Source organism: Pleurodeles waltl, chromosome 11 (genome assembly GCF_031143425.1).
Source record: "Pleurodeles waltl isolate 20211129_DDA chromosome 11, aPleWal1.hap1.20221129, whole genome shotgun sequence".
Taxonomy (NCBI): Eukaryota; Metazoa; Chordata; class Amphibia; order Caudata; family Salamandridae; genus Pleurodeles; species Pleurodeles waltl.
In genome coordinates this window covers 685462746-685486375 of record NC_090450.1, presented here as the reverse complement: position 1 = coordinate 685486375, position 23630 = coordinate 685462746, and the positions used below count along the sequence as shown (strand labels likewise).

The 23630-nt window shown below is 47.9% G+C and overlaps 1 protein-coding gene across 1 annotated transcript in view; it reads left to right on the top strand.

Annotated features, from left to right (window-relative positions):
* Window positions 1–3774: 3774 nt before the first annotated feature.
* LOC138266661 (pyroglutamylated RF-amide peptide receptor-like) overlaps window positions 3775–23630 on the top strand; it is a 1190446-nt gene continuing 1170590 nt past the window's right edge. The window contains exon 1 of the mRNA XM_069215467.1: window positions 3775–5488. Within this exon, the coding sequence (XP_069071568.1) occupies window positions 5146–5488 (343 nt within the window). The 5' untranslated portion in view covers window positions 3775–5145. The remainder of the gene's footprint in view (window positions 5489–23630) is intronic.

Here is a 23630-nt window from a genome sequence, read left to right as displayed (position 1 = left end):
CAAACCATTAACGAATTATCCGCCATTACCTCCACGGGGGGACATTTTGATGGTCCTATGGTAACTGGTGTTATAAACATCTATAAACGCCTGTAGAACATCCAAATATCTGTAGGTATTGTTGGCTGTGAAATATCACATCTTTGATTTTAAAGTTCTGTTAAAACGCTCTACAACTGCCGCTTTTACCTCGGTGTGCTACAAAATGCTAAACAGCGTGCTGCTTTAATAATTTCTGAAAAGGTTTGTTTAAAAATTCCTTTCCAGTGTATGTAGTTTTTGCGGTACTCAACCTCTTGCAAAGATGTCTTTAAAGGCGGCAGTGACGCTGGCACCACTTTTAGCGTTTAACGCTTCTGCATATGTGTACTTGGACGATACGTCTATGACTGTTAATATATACATTGCGCCTTGTCATGCTTTGCTAGATCTTGAAGACTGATTATGTCAGCCTGCCACTGATAATCCAGCTGCACGCTAACAACTGTGGCCCTCCTTTTAAAATGTCTCCTGGCTGGTTTGTGGAGTGAATACGCCTCTTCCCCAATAACCAAGTCTTCACCCCTGATCGGTTTACAGATTCATTTTCAACTCAAGCCCTTCTAAACAGAGCTTTGGCACTTCCGAAGCTTCCAACCCCTAGTGTATCATGATAAAGCTTCCTTAAACCAGCCACCGTCATGCTGTCACACACCGCAACCAAGAAATGAAAGACGTTTGTTTGTGTAAGGTCATTTTATTAAACATAAAAAAATAAAAAAATAAGTAGTCAGCACAACATAAACACAGTGTACTTGACATTTCGTGGTACAAAGCTTATAGGTGTTGACGCTTCTGGACTCCATGAGGCCTTTTGACTACGTATACATAGTACAACACATGTTATACATATTACTCAGAGCCGTTCCTTTTACTAGGTCTACACGTCACAAGCTTTGATATTTTTATAGCTATACATTCAATAGCTCTAGACATGACTTGGCGTTCCCCCGCCTGTAACTCTGTATGCTCAGGATACTGACAGCATTCAACAGTTCATAGAGTACTAGGTCGGACAATATAGGACCTTTATTTGTGAAATAATCTTCAGTCGGGAGTTTCAAAGCACGGTGTAGTTTAGTCAGTGGTGAAAGTCTTAAATCACGCGCACGCTCTTGGTCCGAACTCCAGTATTTATCCGCTGCGGGTAGCCATGCGTTGTTATACTGGTTGGCAATACACACAGCGCTGTTGCACTACAAAGTAGCCGGAGATTCCGTAATGTTCATATACCGCAGACTCACAAGATGTATTTCAGCTATTCTTTCTTTAACCAGCACATATATCAATCTCCCGATACAGATGTAGCCTTGGTGTAACTCATAGACATCTTGCACCGCGACACTCTGATTCTCATCCTAAAAGTGAGTAAGTATGTGGCGTCTACTATCCACAACCTCTGTATTTATTTATTTTTAAACAATTTTCTTGGGGCTAAAGACCTAATTCTTCTATTTTTATAATAAATATCACACATTCATCTTTCTATGACCTTTTCTATCAAGCTTTTGTCAAAATAGATACACAGCCCCTGCATACGTTCGAGTTTTGAGCAGGGTTCAGCAGCGTATCGGATCTCATTGACTACAGCTGCCAAGACCTTAATCATATTGATGTGGACACCTTTCTTCTTCACAGCTGACAACTCGTACACCACCCTTAACAACTTATATACCTTGTGTGGGTCTAACCAGTCACATATGTATTGAATTGTTCTTGCAGTGTACGACTCGTATAGACAGTCGTGAGCCTCCGCCTGAGGCTCATTAATTTTATGCCCGTAACACAGGTTATAATAGTCAGGTTTAACACACGTGTTCGCGACGGTCGCCGCAAAACCTTTAACAGGCCATATGGCGTTGTAGGGTGAGCCAGGAGTTTCCTTTTCAAAATCGATGCTATTGTAAGTGCAAACACATTTCTTACACGGCTCCTTACTCTGGTTTGTAATACTTTCAGACTGTCTGGAACAGCATAAGCAGTAAAAATGTACGTTGTTAACCTTTGGCGTAGACCCCTCTAGAGCATCTCTTTCTGCAGTTGTTTTCTACGGTTCAAACAGAAAGCAGAAGACATACCATTAGTTAAAAGTATGATATCGGCGCATACACGATAATTGTCTACAGAGTTTTTACCAACCTCAGCATTTTTGCTACACTCTGAGGCTGCTCTGAAATCTTGCGAGTCGCAGAGGTCCATTGGTATATAAGCGGCTTTGAGTTTACATTTGTCGGCTGTACCACGACTGCCTCTGGATCAAGGTCCTCCTGAAAGCCCATGTCTTCATAGATCGGCAAACTTGGCAGTGCTACACCTTCTTCATCATCTTCAGTGTCGATTAAGTTGATTGCATCACTTGATTCGTCTTTCGAGGCTTCGCTGCTTCTGCTGTCAACCTTGATCGGGGACACCAGTTGCAGCAAATCCTTGAGGTTTAGCTTTTCAAGCTGCTGGCAAAGTTCCTCTTGAAACCCAGTAACGTTGGAACCCCCATCTTTAGGGGCAGTCTGCTGTACATTATCATTGAACACAAGAGTTGTTATGGTCTGATAATATCTATTGATAGGGTTCTGGTCCCCTGAGGAGGCGGCTTTTCTGGTGAGTAGATTGTATCTCTTCATATTGCCTTGAAAACCTATTTCAGCAGTGGTTCACGGTTTGACATGCTGCTCTAACCATCTCCTTATATGTATTCTATAGTTCAAAAAGGGCATATGCCCCTACAACACATAGAGGTCACATGCACTCCTTGACCGCTCTAATACGTTGATGGGGTTACACGTGGTGCTAATCACATGTCACGGCTTGTGCAGCATTTGCCCACCCCTATTTTTGGATTAGCCAGCAGTGTGGAGGTTTGGCCTGCACTCCCAATGCTTCGCTCTGTAAGGAGGCCCCCAAGCAGCCACTTGGTCCTAAATGTCTGACATGTCCAGACCTGTCCTCTTAGGCTCTGAAACAGGTTGCACACCACCAAGGCCCTCATTTTACACAGTCCATAGACCTAGACACAAGGGATTAGAACCCTGGCACATGGCTAACATGTGACCCCATGATGCCACAAACTATGTGACACACCTACACCTAAGTCAGGGCCTATGTCAGCATGGGCCGGGGGCACCCACGTCACTGCCTATGTCATGGCCTACGTCACCACATGGCACGGTACCTATCGAAAGCTTGATGGAAGGTATCCCCTTATACTACTGACTGTCCCAGAACTACTTCCCTTCCAGAAGCATGAGCCTGACATGTAACTGACTCTGTCCCAGCCTTCCTTACTTTCCACAAATGTCTGATACTTCACGGACTCTGTCTCCGCCCTACTGCCCTTTAAGAAATGCAGGGCTTAAATGTGACTGACTGTCCCAGCTGTACTGGCGTTCCAGGAACACCGTATTGAACTCTCTCCTGGTGGCGTTGGCTTTCCAGAAGCAATCCGGACAGCCTCCGACTCTTGAGAACTAGCTGCCTCTGCTGCCATCCTTCCAAGGCTGCCCTCACATGTCTCTTCCTAGCACCCCTGGACCAGTGGACAAAGGTTCCTGTTTCCCTTTAGACTAATCTGCCACTGTCCTCCCACAGGACGGCTTTATCCGACCGATGATGAGGATGGATACCTTTGACTCACCCAGGAGTCAGAGCTCTTCGTCCAATCAGAAACCAGCCACCACCCCCTCCGCCACTGTCTCATCCCCCAGCTCCCCGCCAGCACGGTAGCGCGGCAGTCGGAGTCCCCGTCTCATTCCATCCTCCGGCTGCCAGGCAACCGCCTCCATCCCCAGCATCCCGCAGCTGCCCGTGCACCACTCTGAGCGAGCATCGGAGCATGCATTTGGAGCCAACTCAACTTCAGCTGGGAGAAGACCTGGAAGTGCCTGAAGGTCGCGGGCCCTGACAGAAAGTCTTATTCACTTACTGATCCGCCCTAAAACCCCGGAAAATATTACAGACTGGCAGAAAGTCAAGCTGTTGCAATAGAGGCATGGAACGGAGGTCCGGCAATTATAAAACTATTATGTAGTGAAAATGAAGGATGGATATGCCGGAGAGAGGATGAATAGAAAAGGCATTTCAACTACACCGTGTGGCCAGATAACGTCGTGGGTTAACGCGCCTGCTGCAGGCGGGTGTACGAGGTGAACCACAATTACCACAGTTAACAAAGGCAACTAGATGTTGCAGTTCGCATTAACAACGTGTTTAACGGTCTCTGTTATTCACCCAGAACTTGGATCGGCGTATGGCAGCCAGGTACTGTCCCTCAAGACAGGGTTCATGGACTCGGGATATATCGAGGAGCCTCTCCTGTATTCGAATACCTTCAAGCGCCCTCGATAGAAATGACTGAACACGTGCATTTCTCGAGCGCACTTCACAGGTTCCCGTAGTAAAATCTTTATGTGGCGCGCACATCAAGAGACATCTGAGCACTATAAAGTTGAGCGCGGAGAAGGCGTACGGGATCGAAGCATCGTTTAACCGGTAAGACAACGAAGGTTAGACATCCTGCCAAAGAGTTACCGATTACCACTCACACAATACGATCCGGAATGGGCGGCCATTGAACGCTGATTGCGCTTCTTGGCGCTATGAATCCAACGCCTGTGGCCAGATCCCAGGAATAAGTTTTGCAGAAGGGAGATTGACTGAGTCTTTTAGTTTTTAATGGCGATGGGGGAGCACTCTGAATGCTCCACCCGCAGGAGTTACTATTACTGGGGATGACAGCTTGCCTTTCATCTGAGCTTCGAAGCACTAAACTGTTCACATTGGAGAAGGGTCTTTTGACAGTGGTTGGAAGAAGTTTGACCTTGTGCAGCGGGGTTGCTGATGTCCACACTATGTCGATTGTCCTGTGTCTGTCTCTGGCTAACTCTACATCGATCCAACAGTGGTGACTTTCCGTGAATGGCAACGTGAACGTTACCTGATCTTCTAGGCGCTATAATCCTGTCTTTAGAGCAGTAGCGACCAATGTGTCACCGTCCGGGCAGATAGAAAGAAGTAGACCACCTGCGGTGGAGGCATTGATGGCCTCGGCTTGTAGCAGCACTTGGTCCACGACCCGCCAGAGACTTCCGCCGTCGCCCCCGAGGAGCCACCATGGACGGCCGGCTGAACGTCACCCCAGAGGCGCTGACCCGCCTGCTCCGCGAGCACAACATGACCCGCCAGGAGTTCATTGCGGCCTACGGCATCAAGCCATTGGTCTACATTCCCGAGCTGCCCCCCGGCGCCAAGGTGGTCTTTCTTGTCCTTTACATCTTCATCTTCGCCCTGGCACTCCTGGGTAACAGTCTGGTGGTCTTCATCATCGTGCGCAAGAAGGCCATGCGGACTGCTACCAACATCTTCATCTGTTCCCTGGCGGGCAGCGACCTCCTGGTCACCTTCTTCTGCATCCCCTTCACCCTGCTCCAGAACATCTCCTCCGAGTGGCTGGGAGGTGAGTGCTGGCTCGCGAAGCGCCTCGTGCTGGGCTTCGCGCTGCTTCTAAGTGCCCCTAACTCTGGCAATAAATAATAAGGGCAGTAAGAGATTATGGGCCGGACTCTTCAAGCGCTTCGTGGTCTCATTCTAAGTGGTCACAACTCTAGCAAAAAAGAGAAGCTTGTCAGAGAGTGATTGAGAAACTGGTTTATATACTACTTTATTTTGGGCTTTGATCTGTTTGTAAGCGATTGCATTTCTGGCATATACAAGAAATGAGCTTCTGAAAGATTAAGGGTCTATTTCATATAATGCTTCATGCCGGACTTTGGCCCGTTTCTAAGCGCTCCTAATTCTGGCACTAAATGAATTATGACACGGAGAGATTATTGGACATTTATAGCCAGTGCTTTAAATGGGCCGGTATTCTCCGGTACTGAGAACCGGCACTTTTTTATTTTGAGAGGGAGAGTACCTGCACTTCTCAAGAAAAACGTAATACTTTTCATTGGAGAGTACCAGCACATCTCAGAAACAAGCAGGTACTCTGAAACAGAGTACGTGCACTTCTATTTTTTCTATTTCAAGCACCGCGTTGTAGCGCTTTATGATGTGTTTCGGTCTGTTCTGAAGTGCCAACAACTGTGACAATTAAAAGAACATTGACACAGAGAAAGTAAGGGTCTGGTTTATATAGTGCATTAGGTTGGGGGTTGTTCTGTTTCTAAGCACTCGCAATTCTGATAGCTAAGTGAAACGAGACACTGAGAGTTTTATACGCTGGTTTATAAAATGCTTCATGTTAGGCTTTGTTCTGTTTCTAAGTGCTCCTAATTCTTGAAATAACAGATTTGTAACGTGGCGAGATTATGGAGCTAGCTCTTATAGCACTTTCACGATGAGCTTCCTTATGCACTAAGGGGCATATTTATACTCTGTTTGCGCCGGAATTGCGTCGTTTTTTTTTACGCAATTCCGACGCAAAACTAACTCCATATTTATACTTTGGCGTTAGACGCGTCTAGCGCCAAAGTCCATGGAGTTTGCGTCATTTTTTAGCGTGGACACCTACTTTGCGTTAATGAGATGCAAGGTAGGCGTTCCCGTCTAAAAAATTGACTCTGAGGCATGTGCGCCGTATTTACACTCCCGGGCAAAATTCACGCCCGGGAGTGGGCGGGTCAAAAAAAATGACGTACGGCCGCTTTTGCGCCGTTTTTTAGCGCCTGGACAAGGCAGGCGTTAAGGGACCTGTGGGCTCGGAAGGAGCCCAGAGGTGCCCTCCCATGCCCCCAGGGACACCCCCTCTCACCCTTGGCCACCCCGGGAGGACACCCAAGGCTGGAGGGACCCATCCCCGGGACATTAAGGTAAGTTCCGGTAAGTACTTTAAAAAAAAAAAAATTGTGGCATAGGGGGGCCTGATTTGTGCCCCCCTACATGCTACTATGCCCAATGACCATGCCCAGGGGACAGAAGTCCCCTGGGCATGGCCATTGGGCAAGGGGGCATGACTCCTGTCTTTGCTAAGACAGGAGTCATTCCTATGGGGGTTGGGAGTCGAAAAAAATGGCGCAAATCGGGTTGAGGCGAAAAATTTGCCTCAGCCTGACTTGCCCCATTTTTTGGCGCCAAGCTCCATATCCCCCTACGCCGGCGCTGCCTGGTGTACGTAGTTTTTTTCCACGCACACCAGGCAGCGCCGGCAGCTAACGCCGGCTAACGTCATTGATTAAATACGGCGCCCGCATGGCGCTTCAGAATGGCGTTAGCCGGCGCTAATTTTTTTGACGCAAAACTGCGTTAGGGCAGTTTTGCGTCAAAAAGTATAAATATGGCCCTAAGTGCCCAAAATGTGTGACAGATAAGAGAACAGCGCCACAGAGAAATTAAAAGTCTGGGTTATATAGTGCTTTATGGTGGCCTTTGATCTCTAAGTCCTCCCAACTTGGCAGGTAAGAGAAATGTGCCAGTAAGAATGTGATCTCAATAGTGGTTTGTACTGAATTTAGGTCTGTTTTTCGCACTTCCAGCTCTGTCAGATAAGACAACAGAGTCACAAAAGCTGAAGGGCCTGATTTAGAGTTGGCTGGTAATAGAGTCCTCTGACTCATTCAAGAAGTGTTTTTAATTCTATCCACTGGTGGAGAATCTCTGGAAGAATTAACTCCATAACAGCGATAGGTCCAATGCAGGATCCTCTCCTCCAGGAGAATCCTTCAATGTAGGATATTGCACCTTCTTCACAAATCAGATTTTAAATTAGCTATGAATAAGCCCCCATAAACTGGCAGAAACCATACGACCTTCCAGAGTCACAAACATTTGCTTTGAGAAGTTTAGAAGTTCAAACAATCTTTGGGCCCGATTCACAGAGGGCCTGCCCACTTGTGGCAGTCTCCGCACTCGGGGCGGAATCTCCGCACAGCACACTCTGCAGTGCGCCGCGTGGAGATTCCACTGTGAGTGCGTAGTCTCCGCTAAGACTGTGAACCCTCCACCACGACTGCGGAGGCTGTTTGTGAATTGAGCCCTCAGAGTCGTGCCAACTTTTATGATATTGGCATATGTAGCAGACAATCTGTCATTATTATAGCTCTTTCTGTAGTCCGGGGTTGAATGTCTTAATGGTGATGAGGTGTCTATCTCTCATCTGAGTCTGGCTAGGCGTGTGGGGCTCTGTTGTGTTGTGTTCATGGATATGTTCCTTTGTTGGGTGAATATGTCAACTTTAACGAGTTTTGCATGATCACTCCTGTGTTTTATGGGTGAAACAAGAGGGCTGTGACGAATCGCAGAGGAAGCATATAGATGCTCTTTTTCTTCACAAAGTTTTCCACTGGGGGCAAATCTTAAACTGCCTGAAGCTCCTTTATGCTGCTCACGTGGAACTCAAATTTACAATGATTTGCTGAAAGGCATTTGGAGGGTACCCTGAGCATCTCAAAGATGATTTTTGCATCCCCTTACTGACCTAACACACCTCATTTTCAACATGGTAAGATGCACTTGCTGCAACTGAGTTACTCCAGGAAGTTACTAATTTGCTACAGACTGGACTTGTGTTACTTTTTTCCGCAATATTCACTGCTGGCACTGAAACTAGAACTCAGTAGACAGCTAATTCTGCACCCCTCTGTCCTCACCAGTGCTTTATACATGAGGTGTGACCCGAGGGCATACCCTGCCCACGATTTATACACTGCTTGTTGCAGGGTTATCAGCCGTTGTAGCTCTTTCATCTTTGTGGGAACTTAGACGTAGAGGTTTGCACCCTGAATATCGTGGACAAAATACATTTTCTATACCTAACTCCAAATGTATATTTGAGACAATATACATATCTTCAAGGTATGTAGATGTGGAGTTAGGAATAGTAAACCTATACTTCCTTATTTGCACTTACATTTTGATAATTTGGCCTTCGATAAATTGTCCACAATATTCTTGTACCAAGATATTCATAGCTTGGATACTTAGTAGTACAATCAACAGAGACAATTAAAATGACCAAAGATCACACAGTTTTGTTGGACGGTGGCTGCATAGGAACTTTAATCAGTAGTCAGCTTAACCTGGTTTTATGTCAGAATGTCAAGCTTAGAAGTATCACTATACAAAAGTATCAACTTCTGGTATCTTGTGTCAGGATATATTGAGAAGTATGGATTGATTTTACAGCTATGTACCATGAAGATATACATATATATATATATCAATCATTGGATTATAAAGTGAACTACGTACCCGTGAGGGTTTCAAGGCGCGGGGGGGTCGTGTTACTGGTCGAAGAGCCAGGTCTTGAGGAGTCTTCCGAAGGTGAGTAGGTCTTGAGTCTGTCGCAGGTTGGTGGGGAGGGTGTTCCAGGTTTTGCGGCGAGGTATGAGAAGGATCTGCCGCCGGAGGTCTTTTTTCGGGTGCGGGGGACGACGGCGAGGTTAGAGGAGCGGAGCTGACGGGTGGGGGTGTAGAAGCTGAGTCTGTTGTTTAGGTAGGCTGGTCCGGTGTCGTGGAGCGCTTTGTGAGCGTGCGTAAGAAGATTGAAAGTGATCCTTTTGTCCACGGGGAGCCAGTGAAGGTTTCTCAGGTGGTGGGAGATGTGGCTCAGTCGGGCGGAGGCGTTTTGGAGCCCTTTGAGGCGTAGTAGGTCTTTATATATATATATATATATATATATATATACATATATATGTATATATATGTCTATAGTCACTCCGTGCCACAAAGATTTTCACCGCTCCAAGGGCCAGATTCACAGCACTGTGGACACTGACATTTATTTCTTAATATATGTATTGCATTTGTTGCATTAATGTGCTCGTTAAAAGTGCTGTGCCAAAAAAAACAAAATTAAGGTTTCGGCGTTATGCCTCCAATTGGACAATACCGTCCTATGTTGTTGATAGTCTCATTTAAAGCGTCTACACACTGCAGTCCCTCCTCCATAGTCATTAAAAGATTAGAGCTTGCAATTTTGCTGTCCACCATGTCATCATTCCAGCACCATATTTGTAACAATTCCTGTAAAGTACACTGAAAGTAGTACGCTCATTTTGAACATCTCACATGGTATCCAAATGTAAATTTCTTTTTACATCTACTTGAATCATTTTATTATCAATAAATAAGACAAAGCTTCAGGGAGACATATATGATAGAAACTGACTCATATTTGTCGATGATCACCCTTGAGGTGCCTTGTCCAATATTCATATCTATAATTTGGAGACAGTGTTCACAGAGATAGATTGTTGATAGTCTGCAGTAGACATACTCCATTCATCTATCAAACTTACTCACAATACTGCGAACCTAGGAACAAAAGGAGATCATATATGTTGTAATTGGCATTATCATATATTGACCTATCTATGTTCATTAATCTGAAACTCAAAAATCCTATAAAGTGCATTGTGCATTCTGCAGTTTCACAGTCAAGAGATAGGATAAATCATTAACATTTGCTTATATATAAATAAAGTATTAAAACAATAATTACACTGCATTTGTTTGCTATATTAGTACCCCCTTTTTTGCAGTTTCTAAAGTGCAAATATTTCAGTTGTTATTAAAATTCATTGGAGTATATTTTTCAATAATTCAATAAAGTGCAAAGTTAGTAATATTTTTCGTAATCACACTCTTAATGTGTTCCCAAGGTAAGGCTCCAATTCAAGTATAGACGTACCATAATTATTGTATAACCAGTCTATGTTAAAATTCTGCAAACATATGCACAAACTGCAAACTATGATCACCCTGTAACAACATATTTCCAAAATTCTTCCCTGCCCCCAGCAGCTCCTGCTGATGCTGAGTGACACGAAAGATATTCACTATTCCCTGCCAATAGATAATGCATACAAGGATAGATGTGTATGTGAAAAAAGTGTCTAGGAGGAATTGATTTTTTAAGATGCCATTGTTATAATTGCATCTGCCTCTAATGCACTGAGTATAATAGCTGCTGTGGTCCGGAGATTAATATAGCAGACCTCAAGACAGAATAACCCGCACACACAACCACGTTATGAACAATGTGCAAAACAAATGCATAATGTAATCTCATTTGAACCATAAATCCAAACCAATTGATTTATCATCCATATTTCAAATTAATTAAAAAAACTGCAATCACAATTTCCTCATGAAATATCCTCAAATAAAATCACACAGTAATAATTTATATCCAGTGAAGTACATCATTCCAGCTTATGCCTGTTTTAGATGTTAACTGCATCCTCATTAACAAAATTACCATTTGATTTTCCCCTTTCCCTATTTGTGTCCAGAAAAAGATCTAGTTCTCACTATGCATGTATCAAGACATATATCTCACAAATGTATATGTAACTCCGCATCCAGATTGTTCCCATGAGGACTCTCCATTCCTAGCAGTATTATCCAATGCGATTCCATTCTCCTGAGAGCCAATAGTCTGTCTCCACCCCGTTCCTCTGCTTTGATGTATTTAAACCAAAATATTTCAATCCTCTGTCTCCATCCTGAAAATGCTTAGCTAGTGGGTAGCAGAGATCTCTATTCTTTATGGCTCGTAGGTGTTGTAAGATTCTCAATTTCAATTTGTTTTTGATGCGGCCTGCATATTGCTTTCTAGATGGATATTCCAGGACATAAATCACAAATTTGGATTCAAAAGTGATATGCTCCTCAATCTTTTCTACTCTTCTGTCATGGAGTTTGTATGTATTACATTGGTCCTATATTCACATGCTTTACATTTGTTGAACCACCAAAATCCTGGAGTATTCAACCAATTTGTAGGTGCCACTTTTCTGACAGAGAAATGGCTCTTAGTTAGTTAATCCCCTATGGATGCTGTTTTCCTATAGGTGATGCTTGGCTGTTCTGTAAGTGCATCTTTTTATGTGCCATGCACAGTTTTTTCATATTTTTTTTTACTGCAGATATTACATTAATATTATCAATGATGTTATCAAAGATGTCATGAGTGCCATAATTTGTGGGTTAATTAGCAGTGCATGGTGAGGGCATGTGTTATAGTTACCTAGGGCACGAGTTATAGTTACTTGAGGTAACTAACTATAACTGGTGAATTTCTATGGTTTTGTACATTTAAAATATGAGCCCAACTATAACCTTTATTTTTTTAAGTGAATTTCTATGTTTTTTAAAATTCTATTTCCTAACTATAACGTCCCTGTAACCTTTGTTTTTTTCAGTGAATTTCTATGTTTTTTAAAAATGTTTAGTCATTTTAATTACTGTATGTTAATCCAACCCCTGCCGTGCACTGCCGAACGCTGTGCACGGTAGCAGTGGCCACAGGATCTTGCTTTCACCAGGGTCTGAGGCCAACCCCCTATAAGCACCCAATCGTGCACATCCTTCACTCATGCACAGGGAAGGATGCCCACATGACCTGGCCTGCAGCCAGACACTGTGGCCAACACCCCCTAACCACCAAACCCACGCTGTGCACAGCCCTTTCGCCATGCGCGGCGGGAGTTGGCTGCAGCTTCCTTGAATGTGACAATAGGTGTGAGAGGGTGTATCTAGGGGTCAGAGTGGATGTCAGATTGTCTGTCTTGGTGTGGGAGTGCGTACATCAGTGTTTTAGTGGGTGCATCAGTGTGTGCATGGGTCTGTGAGTGGCTGCAGGAGGGTGTCAGTAGGTCTGTGAGTTGGTGTGTGAGTGAGTGGGTCTGTGAGTGGGTTCATGAGTGTCTGAGTGGGTCTGGGAGTGGGTGCGTAAGTGTCTAAGTGGGTGTGTGAGTGGGAGAAATTGACAGAAAGAGAGAAAGAGAGAGTCTTTTTAGGCTTTAATATCACATATACTTAGAATGAGATATTTTTGCTGGATTTAATAAAAAAAATTATGTAATATTTTTTAAAAAGTATATTTTTATCTATTTCAAAAAAAAAATAAGGAAACAAGTCTAGCTGGACTTGAACCCCTATAGCTCAGTGCAAAGGTCTACAACCTTCACACAAGCTAGGGAGGGTTTTCTTTTTTTTAACCCTTTGAGGGCTATGTGGGACCCTGAGGGAGCCCTCAAGTGCTCCCCTGCGGTCCCTACTTTTTTCTTAAATTAAATTTTTTATCACAGAGCCCTTTATGGGCTATATGGGACTGTTAGGGAGCCCTCAAGCACTCACCCGCGGGCCCTACTTTTTTTTTTTTTTTTTTACAGACAAAACCCTTATGGGTTACCTGGCACTGCGGGGGAAACCTTAGGGCTTCTCTCGCAGTGCCAGTGCTTCAGCAAGCGCAGATATGCTTTGACAGCAGCTCCATGCTTGCTGAAGCATTTCATCTCTGTCCCCTGCACGCGTGCAGGAGACAGAGATGAAACTTCGGATTTTGACAGCGGGACCTGCTTTTAAGGTCCTGCTGCCAAAACCAGAAGTGTTTGCTGTGGCTTGGTTGCAGCCGAAGTGCTGCAGCTAAGCCACAGCAAACAGCTATGTCCCAGGGGTGGGCAACCCCGGGACATACCAGGAGCTGGCCCTGAGGGGTGGCGGTCCCCAGGGCCGTCTATGGTTCCAAGAGGGGGGCCGTACTGCCTCTCTCCAACAAGAACTTTGCCCCAGGGGGTGGTGGTCTCTATGGCGTGGGGGTCCCTGAGGGCCCCCTTTGTTTTTGTAAACATTTGTCCGACGGGTGGTGGTTCTTGGGGAAGCAGTGGGCCTCAGAGCCCCCTGCATTAACTACGAGATCAGCCTGGTGTGGTGGTCCCCGGGTCATTAGGAGGGGGCCAGGAGGCCCCCCACCACTTTTTTTTTTAAAAAAGCCCCCGGGACTTGGCCCATCTGTGGGGGGGGGGGCATTACACTAACAAAGTGGCAGAGACAGTGCTTCGTTTTTTAAAACATTTTTACGAGTGGAGTCGCGGATCCACCTCGTCTCTACCCGTAAAATAAAAAAAAATGCTTTTTAGCCTTGGGGGGTCCATTTAGGACCTCACCATCAGAGCTAAGGGGTCAGTGTGTTCATACCATGGCCCCTTTTGTTTGTTTTTTTTAAACTTTTTTGGGGGTGCTCGGCTGAAGCCGAGCCCCAAGATGGCTGCCAACACTTCAATAGCTTCTGTTGTTGAAGTGTTATCAGCCAAATCAGATCTCAGCACGAGGTCGATAGGGGTAGCAAATCCTTCCCGTCCTTAGATATACAAATTTGTTTTGCCCTTCATTCCTCAAAAACTACTGAACGGAACTACCCCACAACAAAAAAGCACTGTTTCTGGATCAGGAACTAGCTTCATGCCAAATTAATTCTATCCAGAATTTGTTTGCTATTGCTGTTCAAAATCCCTATGGAAAAATTAATGAGGAAAACAAGTTTCGGAACTCCCTTTTTTCTCGGCACACGCTTGACGGATCACCCCAAAACTTTAGAGGAAGCAGCTGACAGAACTGGTAAATGTTTTTGGAAAGTTTTGTGAAGATTCATCAAGCCACGCCAAAGATATAGGCAAGTAAAAAACACTTTGGTGGTCATTACAACTCTGGCGGTCGGTGTTAAAGCGCGGTAAGACCGCTAACAGGCCGGCGGTAAAAAAAAATGGAATTACGACCGTGGCGGAAACCGCCAACATAGACAGCCACTTTAACACTCCGACTGCCACGGCGGTACAAACAAACACAGCGGCGGTCACTGCCAACAGACAGGCGGAGGACAATGTACCGCCCACAGTATTACAACCCACCAATCCGCCACCTTTTCCGGGGCGGTTTCACCACGAACAAAAACATGCCGGAAACAGGACTTCGAAGGGAAAACGCTCACCTCTGCACACCCCATGAGGAACCAGGACACCATGGAACCAGAGCTCCAGATACTCCCAGACTTTATCTTCCTGCTCCTCTACCAGGAGCACGAACGCCGGCGGCGAAGACCACGGTGAGTACTGCACCTACGACGCAGGGGAGGGGGGAGGGAAAATGAGTGACACACACACGCAACATGCAACACTCCCACCCCCACCCTCACCTACGACAACACACACACAAGTACACGTAGATACATTACATTTACAACCCCCAACCCTCCCTGGAAGAATGCAAAGACAAAAGGAAATTAGGTGAACGATTGTAATATATTAAAAGTCAGTATTCAAAAAATATATATACACTATTAACAAATATATACACCAATAATATAAGTCCAAGGTATTCCACCATTAAAGTCCGTGGACCACTGGGCCCAAAATGCACGGGCGAGGCCCACGCAAGATACTCGAACAAGACCGAGAGAACACTGCAGGGGCATCAGATAGAAATAAAACAGGCACCTTAGGGGGAAGGGAAAGGGTGGGCACCTCAGCCAGTTGAGTGCACAACGCCAAATCCATGAGGGGGCCCCATGCCCACTGTTCAGTCCTGGGGAGTGCAAAGCCACAGTCTCTCAAGTCTCTACAGTGGGTGGTTTGCCCACTGTTCAATCCTGGGGAGTGCAAAGCCACAGTCTCTCAAGTCTCTACAGTGGGTGGGTTGCCCGCTGTTCAATCCTGGGGAGTGCAAAGCCACAGTCTCTCAAGTCCCTACAGTGGGTGGGTTGCCCCCTGTTCAATCCTGGGGAGTGCAAAGCCACAGTCTCTCAAGTCTCTACAGTGGGTGGGTTGCCCACTCTTCAATCCTGGGGAGTGCAAAGCCACAGTCTCTCAAGTGGATGTCAATCTCCACTGGTTCTGTGTGGCATTGTGCTCAGAGTGCTTCATCCTGCCAAGGACTGAGGTAGTGGATGTCAATCTCCACTGGTTCTGGAGGGGGCGTTGTGCCCAGAGTGCTTCATCCTGCCAAGGACTGAGGTAGTGGATGTCAATCTCCACTGGTTCTGGAGGGGGCCGTGTGCCCAGAGTGCTTCATCCTGCTCGTGGCGGCCTCAGTAGCATCAGAGATTTTGGCGCTCATGGGCCTGCGGTGCTTGTGGCAGCGGTATCCGTGGCAGCAGTGCTTGTGGCGGCGGTGTCTTTGGCAGCAGTGCTTGTGGCGGCGGTGTCCTTGGCAGCGGTGCTTGTGGCGGCGGTGTCCTTGGCAGCGGTGCTTGTGGCGGCGGTGTCCTTGGCAGCGGTTCAGCTGCTGGTGGTCCTGTCTGTGGCAGTGGGGCTCCTGGCGGTCGCCTCCTGGACAAACGGGGCTGCTGCTGGAGGTCCTGTCTGTGGCAGTAAGGCTGCTGGCGGTCGCCTCCTGGGCAGCGGGGCTGATGGCGGTCTTCTCCGCCGTGCTGATCTTCCCAGACTTGCCGGTTTTCATGTGCCCCTTCCCCACCTTGGAAGGTGTCGCAGCTGACTCCACAATCCCAACTGTAGCCCTGGGAGCGGCTTTTGTGGCTGGTGTCTTACTCCTCTCCCGTCGGGCACTGGCCAACTTTTGATGCTTGACAGGTGGGGGACTGTCTGTGCTGTGGCTACTTGCCACACTGCCTGCCCTGCTGCGTGGTGCACTCCATAATCCGGTGACTACTGGCACCACTGGTCCCGCCGATGTTGTGGCTGAGGTGCTAGGTTGAGACCTGGAGAGTCGGGCCCTAGGAGACTGACGGGGTGGGGGAGGTGAGGGAAAGAGGTCAAGGTTGGACAGGAAAAGTTTCTTAGGAACACTGGGATGGGTAGATGGAGGGGTTTGGGTGTGGAGGAAGAGGTAGTGGTCGTAGGAGGTGTACATTTGCTGACTTTGGGTGAAGGTGCATGGGCTGGAGGCTGTCGTGAGGTGGATGGCTGTTGGGTGGGTGTGTGGCTGCGTTTGTGTACCTTGGGAGGTGGCCTCACAAACACTGTCAGAAGACACAGGGGATGTGTGAATGGTAGTGGGGGTGGTGACTGTACGTGAGCGGGTTGTGGTGGTGTGTGTGCTGGTGATGGACGTAGTGGCTGAAGATGTAGTGCATGCAGGTGTGAGTGGAGACGAGACTGGGAGGGATGAGGGAGACGAGGAGGAGGGGGACACAGTGGATGTTGGTATGTCTGCATGTGGGTGATGCTTGCGTGAGTGCCTGTGGGATGTGTGGTGCTTATGTTTGCCTGAGCTTCCTTTGTGTGTTGAGGTGTGTGCATGCTGGTCTGATGGTGTGCTTGGGATAGGATGAGATACAGGGGTGTGGGTCTGGGTGGAGGAAGTTGGAGGGGGGAGGCTAGAGACAGGGACAATGGCTGCCATCAGTGCTGAGGCCAGAGTCTGAAAAGCTCTCTGAAGGGCTGCCTGACCAGAATGAATGCCCTCCAGGAATGCATTGGTTTGTTGCAACTGCCTCTCTATACCCTGGATGGCATTAAAAATGGTAGACTGCCCAACAGTGAGGGATCTGAGGAGGTCAATGGCCTCCTCACTGAGGGCAGCAGGGGTGACATTGGCAGGGGCTGAGGTGCCTGGGGCAAAGGTGATGCCCACCCTCCTGGGTGAGCGGGCATGGGGCAAAGGCTGAGGGGCTGCTGGGAGGGCGGTGCTGGAGGTCGGGGTGGCGGCTGTACCTGTAGATGCGAGGGGCACAGATGGGCCCGCCACCGCAAGGGAGCTCCCATCAGAGGAGGAGTCTGTATCGCTGGTGTCAGCCCTGTCCCCGCCGTGGAGCTCCCCTAGCCCTCCATCCCACTGGTGAATTCGGCGTCCATAGTCTCGCCCTCCAGGGCCATGTGGGATGCAGCTCCCTCCAGCTCTGGTGCCACTGCTCCTCCGCCTGATGATGCTAATGCACACAAGTACAGGGAGACCACAAAAAGGGGGGGGGAGACAGAAGAAAGACATGTTGAGTGCATGCAATACCGCTACCGTTGGCGGACACGACAGACACAAAAGGCGCCTGCACTACGCCGCCGCACTTGAGGTCCTCTATTCAATCCCTGGGACATGCTCACAAGGCTACGGCCGATTTCTGCACACATGGATGTCACAGGAGCCTGACTAGGTGTAGTTGGCACTGTACCCAAGTGGGGTGGGGTGCCACAGGGTCTGCCTGAAAAACGGGACTTAACTAGCAAACTCCCTCTGGCCTAGGGGAACCCACAGCCCACCTCCCTCACCCAGACACCTACAATGAGAGCTGAAACAGCTGAACGAGAGTGTACTCACCCCCTTGTTGCTGCTGTGATGCCCTCAAGCGCCTATCAAACTCCAGGTACGCCACCACCAGGATCCTGAACATCAGGGGGGTCATGGTGCGACGGGCACCCCTCCCACGTTGGGAGGCCATCCCCAGCTGGGCCTCCACCATCTTCTTGCTCCAGCGGCGAATGTCCTCCCATCTTTTCCGGCAGTGGGTGCTCCGTCTTTGGTAGACCCCCAGGGTCCGGACGTCCTTGGCGATGGCACGCCAAATATCCTTCTTCTGGTGGGTGCTGACCTACTGGAATTGTACAGGGGAAAAAGAGAAGTTATTACCAACTACACCGTCATAGTCATTGGCCCGCATCCCTACCCTTGCCATGCGGCACATGCACTCACAGTTGTTTCATGCACGCCTCATTCCCCCCACCCCATCTTTCATCCACACCACTCCTCACAGGCATTGCCCATACAGCATGCTCACAGTGTACTTACCTGTTTGTCTGGAGGACCGTAGAGTAGCGTGCACTGGGGAGGACCCCATCCACGAGTTTCTCCAACTCCTCCGTGGTGAAGGCTGGGGCCCTTTCCCCAGACGCACGAGCCATTGTCTCTTCCAGACTGAGGTCACAGCAGCACTTGCAGTGTAGGTCCTCTCCTGTCGAAGATCAGGTATCGAGTGATTGAACAGTTAGAAAATGGCGGTCACGTCCGCGGCGGTGCGTACTGTCACAGCCGGTGTACATCGTCATTGGCTCCTGGGACCCATAGGATCCAACGTTAACCAATGCAGAATATCGCTGCGGTCTTCGACCGCCTACCACGACGGTGTACAACGCCAGCGCAGTTACCTCATATCCCATTGTCCCACTATACAGGTCAGACAGCTGCCATTTCAGGGGCCCACTTGACTTTATTTTTAACTGCATCACACATACCTAGGCCTTGGCTCAACACTCATACAGGCAAATTTTGGTTTCTGAATAGTTTTCTGAGTAAACTGTGTTTACGTACCTCAGAATTGGTTGACTCTGTGCTCGCTGTTCTCCTCCATAGGCACCATCCGCTGGGGCATGTGAGGAGATGGCGGCATCCTCCGGTGTACAGACCGCTGGTGGACCTGTCAACAATGGAGGAAAGACTTGTGATCATCACCTACAGGCTTGATCGTGCCACAATCCTGGAACTGTGTGCCCAGTTGGAGCCAGACCTTATGTCAGCTATCCGCCATCCCACAGGAATCCCTCCTCAAATGCAGGTGCTGTCAGTACTCCATTTCCTAGCAAGTGGGTCTTCTCAAACTACAGTGGCCATAGCTTCAGGGATGTCCCAGCCTATGTTTTCCAACGTGTTGTCCAGTGTGTTGTCTGCCATGCTGAAACACATGCAGAGCTACATCGTTTTCCCTCAGGTGGAGGATTTACCTACAGTGAAAGGTGACTTCTATGCCCTGGGACATATCCCCAACATCGTAGGTGCCATTGATGGGACACATGTGGCCTTGGTCCCCCCCACAGGAGTGAACAGGTGTACAGAAACCGGAAGAGTTACCATTCGATGAATGTACATATGGTGTGTTTGGCAGACCAGTACATCTCCCATGTTACTGCCAAATTCCCTGGCTCAGTGCATGATGCTTACATCCTGCGGAATAGCAGCATCCCTTATGTGATGGGGCAACTCCAGAGGCTCCGTGTGTGGCTATTAGGTGAGCACCTGGAACAAAATCAGTGGGAATAGTTGTCTGGGTCTGGGGATATCCCTTAGAGTTAGTGTGTGTCTAACAGTTGTCCCTCGACATTTGCAGGTGACTCTAATTACCCCAACCTGTCATGGCTACTGACCCCAGTGAGGAATCCCAGGACAATGGCAGAGGAACGCTACAATGAGGCCCATGGGCAAACTAGGAGGATTACAGAGCGGACCTTCGGCCTCCTGAAGGCCAGGTTCCGGTCCCTACATATGACAGGTGGTTCCCTATTCTACTCACCAAAGAAGGTGTGCCAGATCATCGTGGCCTGTTGTATGCTTCACAACTTGGCTTTGCGACGACAGGTGCCTTTTCTGCAGGAGGATGATCCAGATGGAGGTGTTGTGGCAGCTGTGGAGCCTGTGGACAGTGAAGACAAGGAAGCAGAAGAAGAGGACATCGACAACAGGAAATCTGTGATCCTGCAATACTTTCAGTGAGACACAGGTAAGAAGACAAACCTGCCTGCCACATGTACTTTAACACTACTACCTCTCTACTGTCTGTCCTTTTTACCCAGTGTATGGTCACTGAGTTTTCACTTTCCTTTACGATTTCACAGATGTGGGTCCCACTGTGTGACATCTGCTTTGTTACCTCATGGACTAGAGCTGTGTGACATAGGTATGTTGACATTACATTTGAAAGAGCATTTTGTCACTGTAATTGCTAATACACTAATTCGAAATCACAGACAGACTCCAGATTGTTTTGTGCTTTAAAGGTGTTTATTTAAGTGCTCAATATTGGAGGGGGTCGTAAAATGGTGAGGGGTGATGGTGGAGGAATGTCCATGGCAGAGTCCAGTCTATTAGTCTCAAAAGTGCATTGTCCAAAGGGGCATAGGAAGTGGAGCTGGGGCAGTTTGAGGATGGACAGGGTGACAAGGTGGGACAAAAGGATGACAATCAGGGTGGTCTCATTTCTTGGCGGGGTCTTGGCATCATTCTCTGTCTTTGTCCTGAATCTCAGGGACCGTTTGCGGGGCGGTTCTCCATCTGCAGGGGGTGGGGTGCTGGTGTGGTGATGCCTTCTGTCCACTAGCGCCGGCGGAGGTGGTGGGCAGTTAATCGTCCAGGCTAGTGTCAGGGGCCCCTTGTTGTACCACAGTGTCCCTCCTGGTGTTGAGGACTTCCTTCAGCACCCCTACGATGGTGCCCAGGGTGGAATTGATGGATCTGAGTTCCTCCCTGAATCCAAAATACTGTTCCTCCTGCAGCCGCTGGGTCTCCTGAAACTTGGCCAGTACCGTTGCCATCGTCTCCTGCGAATGGTGGTAGGCTCCCATGATGTGGGAGAGGGCCTCGTGGAGAGTGGGTTCCCTGGGCCGGTCCTCCCCCTGTCGCACAGCAGCCCTCCCAGTTCCCCTGTGTTACTGGGCCTCTGTCCCCTGAACCGTGTGCCCATTACCACTGCCCCCAGGTCCCTGTTGTTGTTGGGGTGGTGGGTTAGCTTGGATTCCCTGTAGTGGTGGACACACTGCTGATTGACGTGTCCTGAGGACAGAGTTATGGGCCCACTGGGTGGGTACTGTGCTGGTGTTTCCAGAGGGGGCAAGCTCTGTAGTGGCCTGTGCCAGTGTGAGGGGAACTGACTGTCCCGAGGTCTCAGATGGGCTGGGCTGGTCATCTAGATCCAGTTGGACAGAGCTGCTGTCATCACTGTGGGCCTCTTCTGTGGGTTGAGTGGACATATCTGGACCCTCCTGTCAGGTGACGTTGGGTAGGGGTCCTGCAGGGGTGTAAAGGCATGATTATTGCATTTGTATGTGCCATGGTGTGCAATGGGTGAGTGACCGTTTACCCCAGTGCTTGCATTCCTGTGTAGGGCCTTGTGTGATGATGGTTTAGGGGGGTGTATGGGTATGTGCAGTGGCCATGCATTGCTGATGGGTGTCCATGCTTTGGTGCTGCATGCAGGGCTTGGTGTTGGGATGGGTGGTTTGTGACATTGGGACATGTGTGAGGAGTAGGAGTGATGGGGTGAGGACGAGGGTGGGTGTATGTGACGGCATGCAGGTAGGGTGGGGGATGTAATAGTAAAGATTAGACTTACCAGAGTCCATTCCTCCAGCTACTCCTGCTAGGCCCTCAGGATGCAGAATAGCCAAGACCTGCTCCTCATATGTTGTTAGTTGTGGGGGAGTAGGTGGGGGTCTGCCGCCAGTCCTCTGTACCTCAAGGTGGTGTCTTGAGACCACGGAACGCACCTTCCCCCGTAGGTCGTTCCACCTCTTCTTGATGTCATCCCTATTTCTTGGGTGCTGTCCCACTGCATTGACCCTGTCCACTATTCTTCGCCATAGCTCCATCTTCCTAGCTATGGAGGTGTGCTGCACCTGTGCTCCGAATAGCTGTGGCTCTACCCAGATGATTTCCTCCACCATGACCCTGAGCTCCTCCTCAGAGAACCTGGGGTGTCTTTGCTGTGCCATGGGGTGGTGTGGGTGATGTGTGGGTTGGTGTGTGTTGTGATTTGTGGGGTGATATTTAGTGGTGTGTTGTGTGAGGTGCGTGGATGTTGTGTGAGTGATGGTGTTGTGTGCCTGTGGATGCTTGTTTGTAGATTGTGGTGTCTCACTCTGGCCTTCTTTCGGAATTTTTGGTAGCAGGGGTTTGTGGATGATGTGGGTGTGTGTTTTATATTGTATTGGGTGTGTGGGAGTGGTGTGTGTATGTGTATCAGGTGTGTGTATTTGGAATTGTCCAATGTGGTAGTGTTTTGTAAGAGTGTGTGTATTTTGAGCGTGGCGGTGTGTACCGCCAATGGAATACCGCGGTTCAAAGACCGCCGCGTGGATTCATGGGTCATGATAGTGTGGGCGTATTCCTGTTGGCGTGACGGTGGAGGTTTTATTTTCGCCAGTTTATCACTGACCTTTGGTGTGGCGGACTTGTGTGGGTGTCTAAATTTTGGCAGATTCCGAGCTGCGGGTCAGAATGACCGTGGCAGAATTCCGCAGCCGTGGCGGTGTGTTGGCGGTCTTCTGCACGGCGGTAAGCGGCTTTTACTGCCAATGTTGTAATGACCCCCTTTATCTAGAAACTAGGATGTAACTATGACTGCCTAGGGGCAACCGCTCTCTTTACCAACTCACAAAAAAAAATTTGATTCTCCCCTGTATCTTCATAAGGAATTTCGTGTCACAGCTTAGTGGGATATTGTCAAACAAATAAGAGAATTTGAGTAGAATAGACATTTTAACCAGATTTACTCTGCCATGTAGAGTAAGGGGAATATTCTGCTATCTTTTCAAGGTCTTATACACCTCCTGATATACTTTCTTGATATTCACTAGTGGAACTTTCTCCAAATCCTGCATTATTGTTAACCCCAGATATCTTATCTCTCTCGAAGGTCGAATATCCTCACAATCCTGATTCTAAACCATCATCTCTGTTTTTGCTTCATTTATCTTGTAACCAGATAACTCCCTGAACAGCTTCACTTCTATTATTAATAACAGAATAGCAAGCACATCATATGAGATATACAGCATCAAGTCGTCTGCATTTAATGCTATTTTCCTAGTGAAAGTGCTACCACAAATGGCTTAATTTCCCTGTTTAGTCTCAGGCTTTGAGCCAAAGGCTCAATATGCAAGTCAAAGAGAATGGTTGACAGAGCACAACACTGCCTGTTCCCTCTTCCTATTTTAACTTGTGTGGCAAGGCTATCATTAACCAAAATGTGGGCACATGGCATACTATAGACCTTACTTAATATATTTAGAAACTCATCCCCTGCTTCAATATCCCTCAGCTAGATAATTCTAATTGACGTGGTCAAAAGCTTTGCCGACATAAGTGGTTATAACTGTCATGTTTCATATCACTGGAAAACTGGTAAAGGTGGATTTAACATTACTATTTTAGAAATACCACCT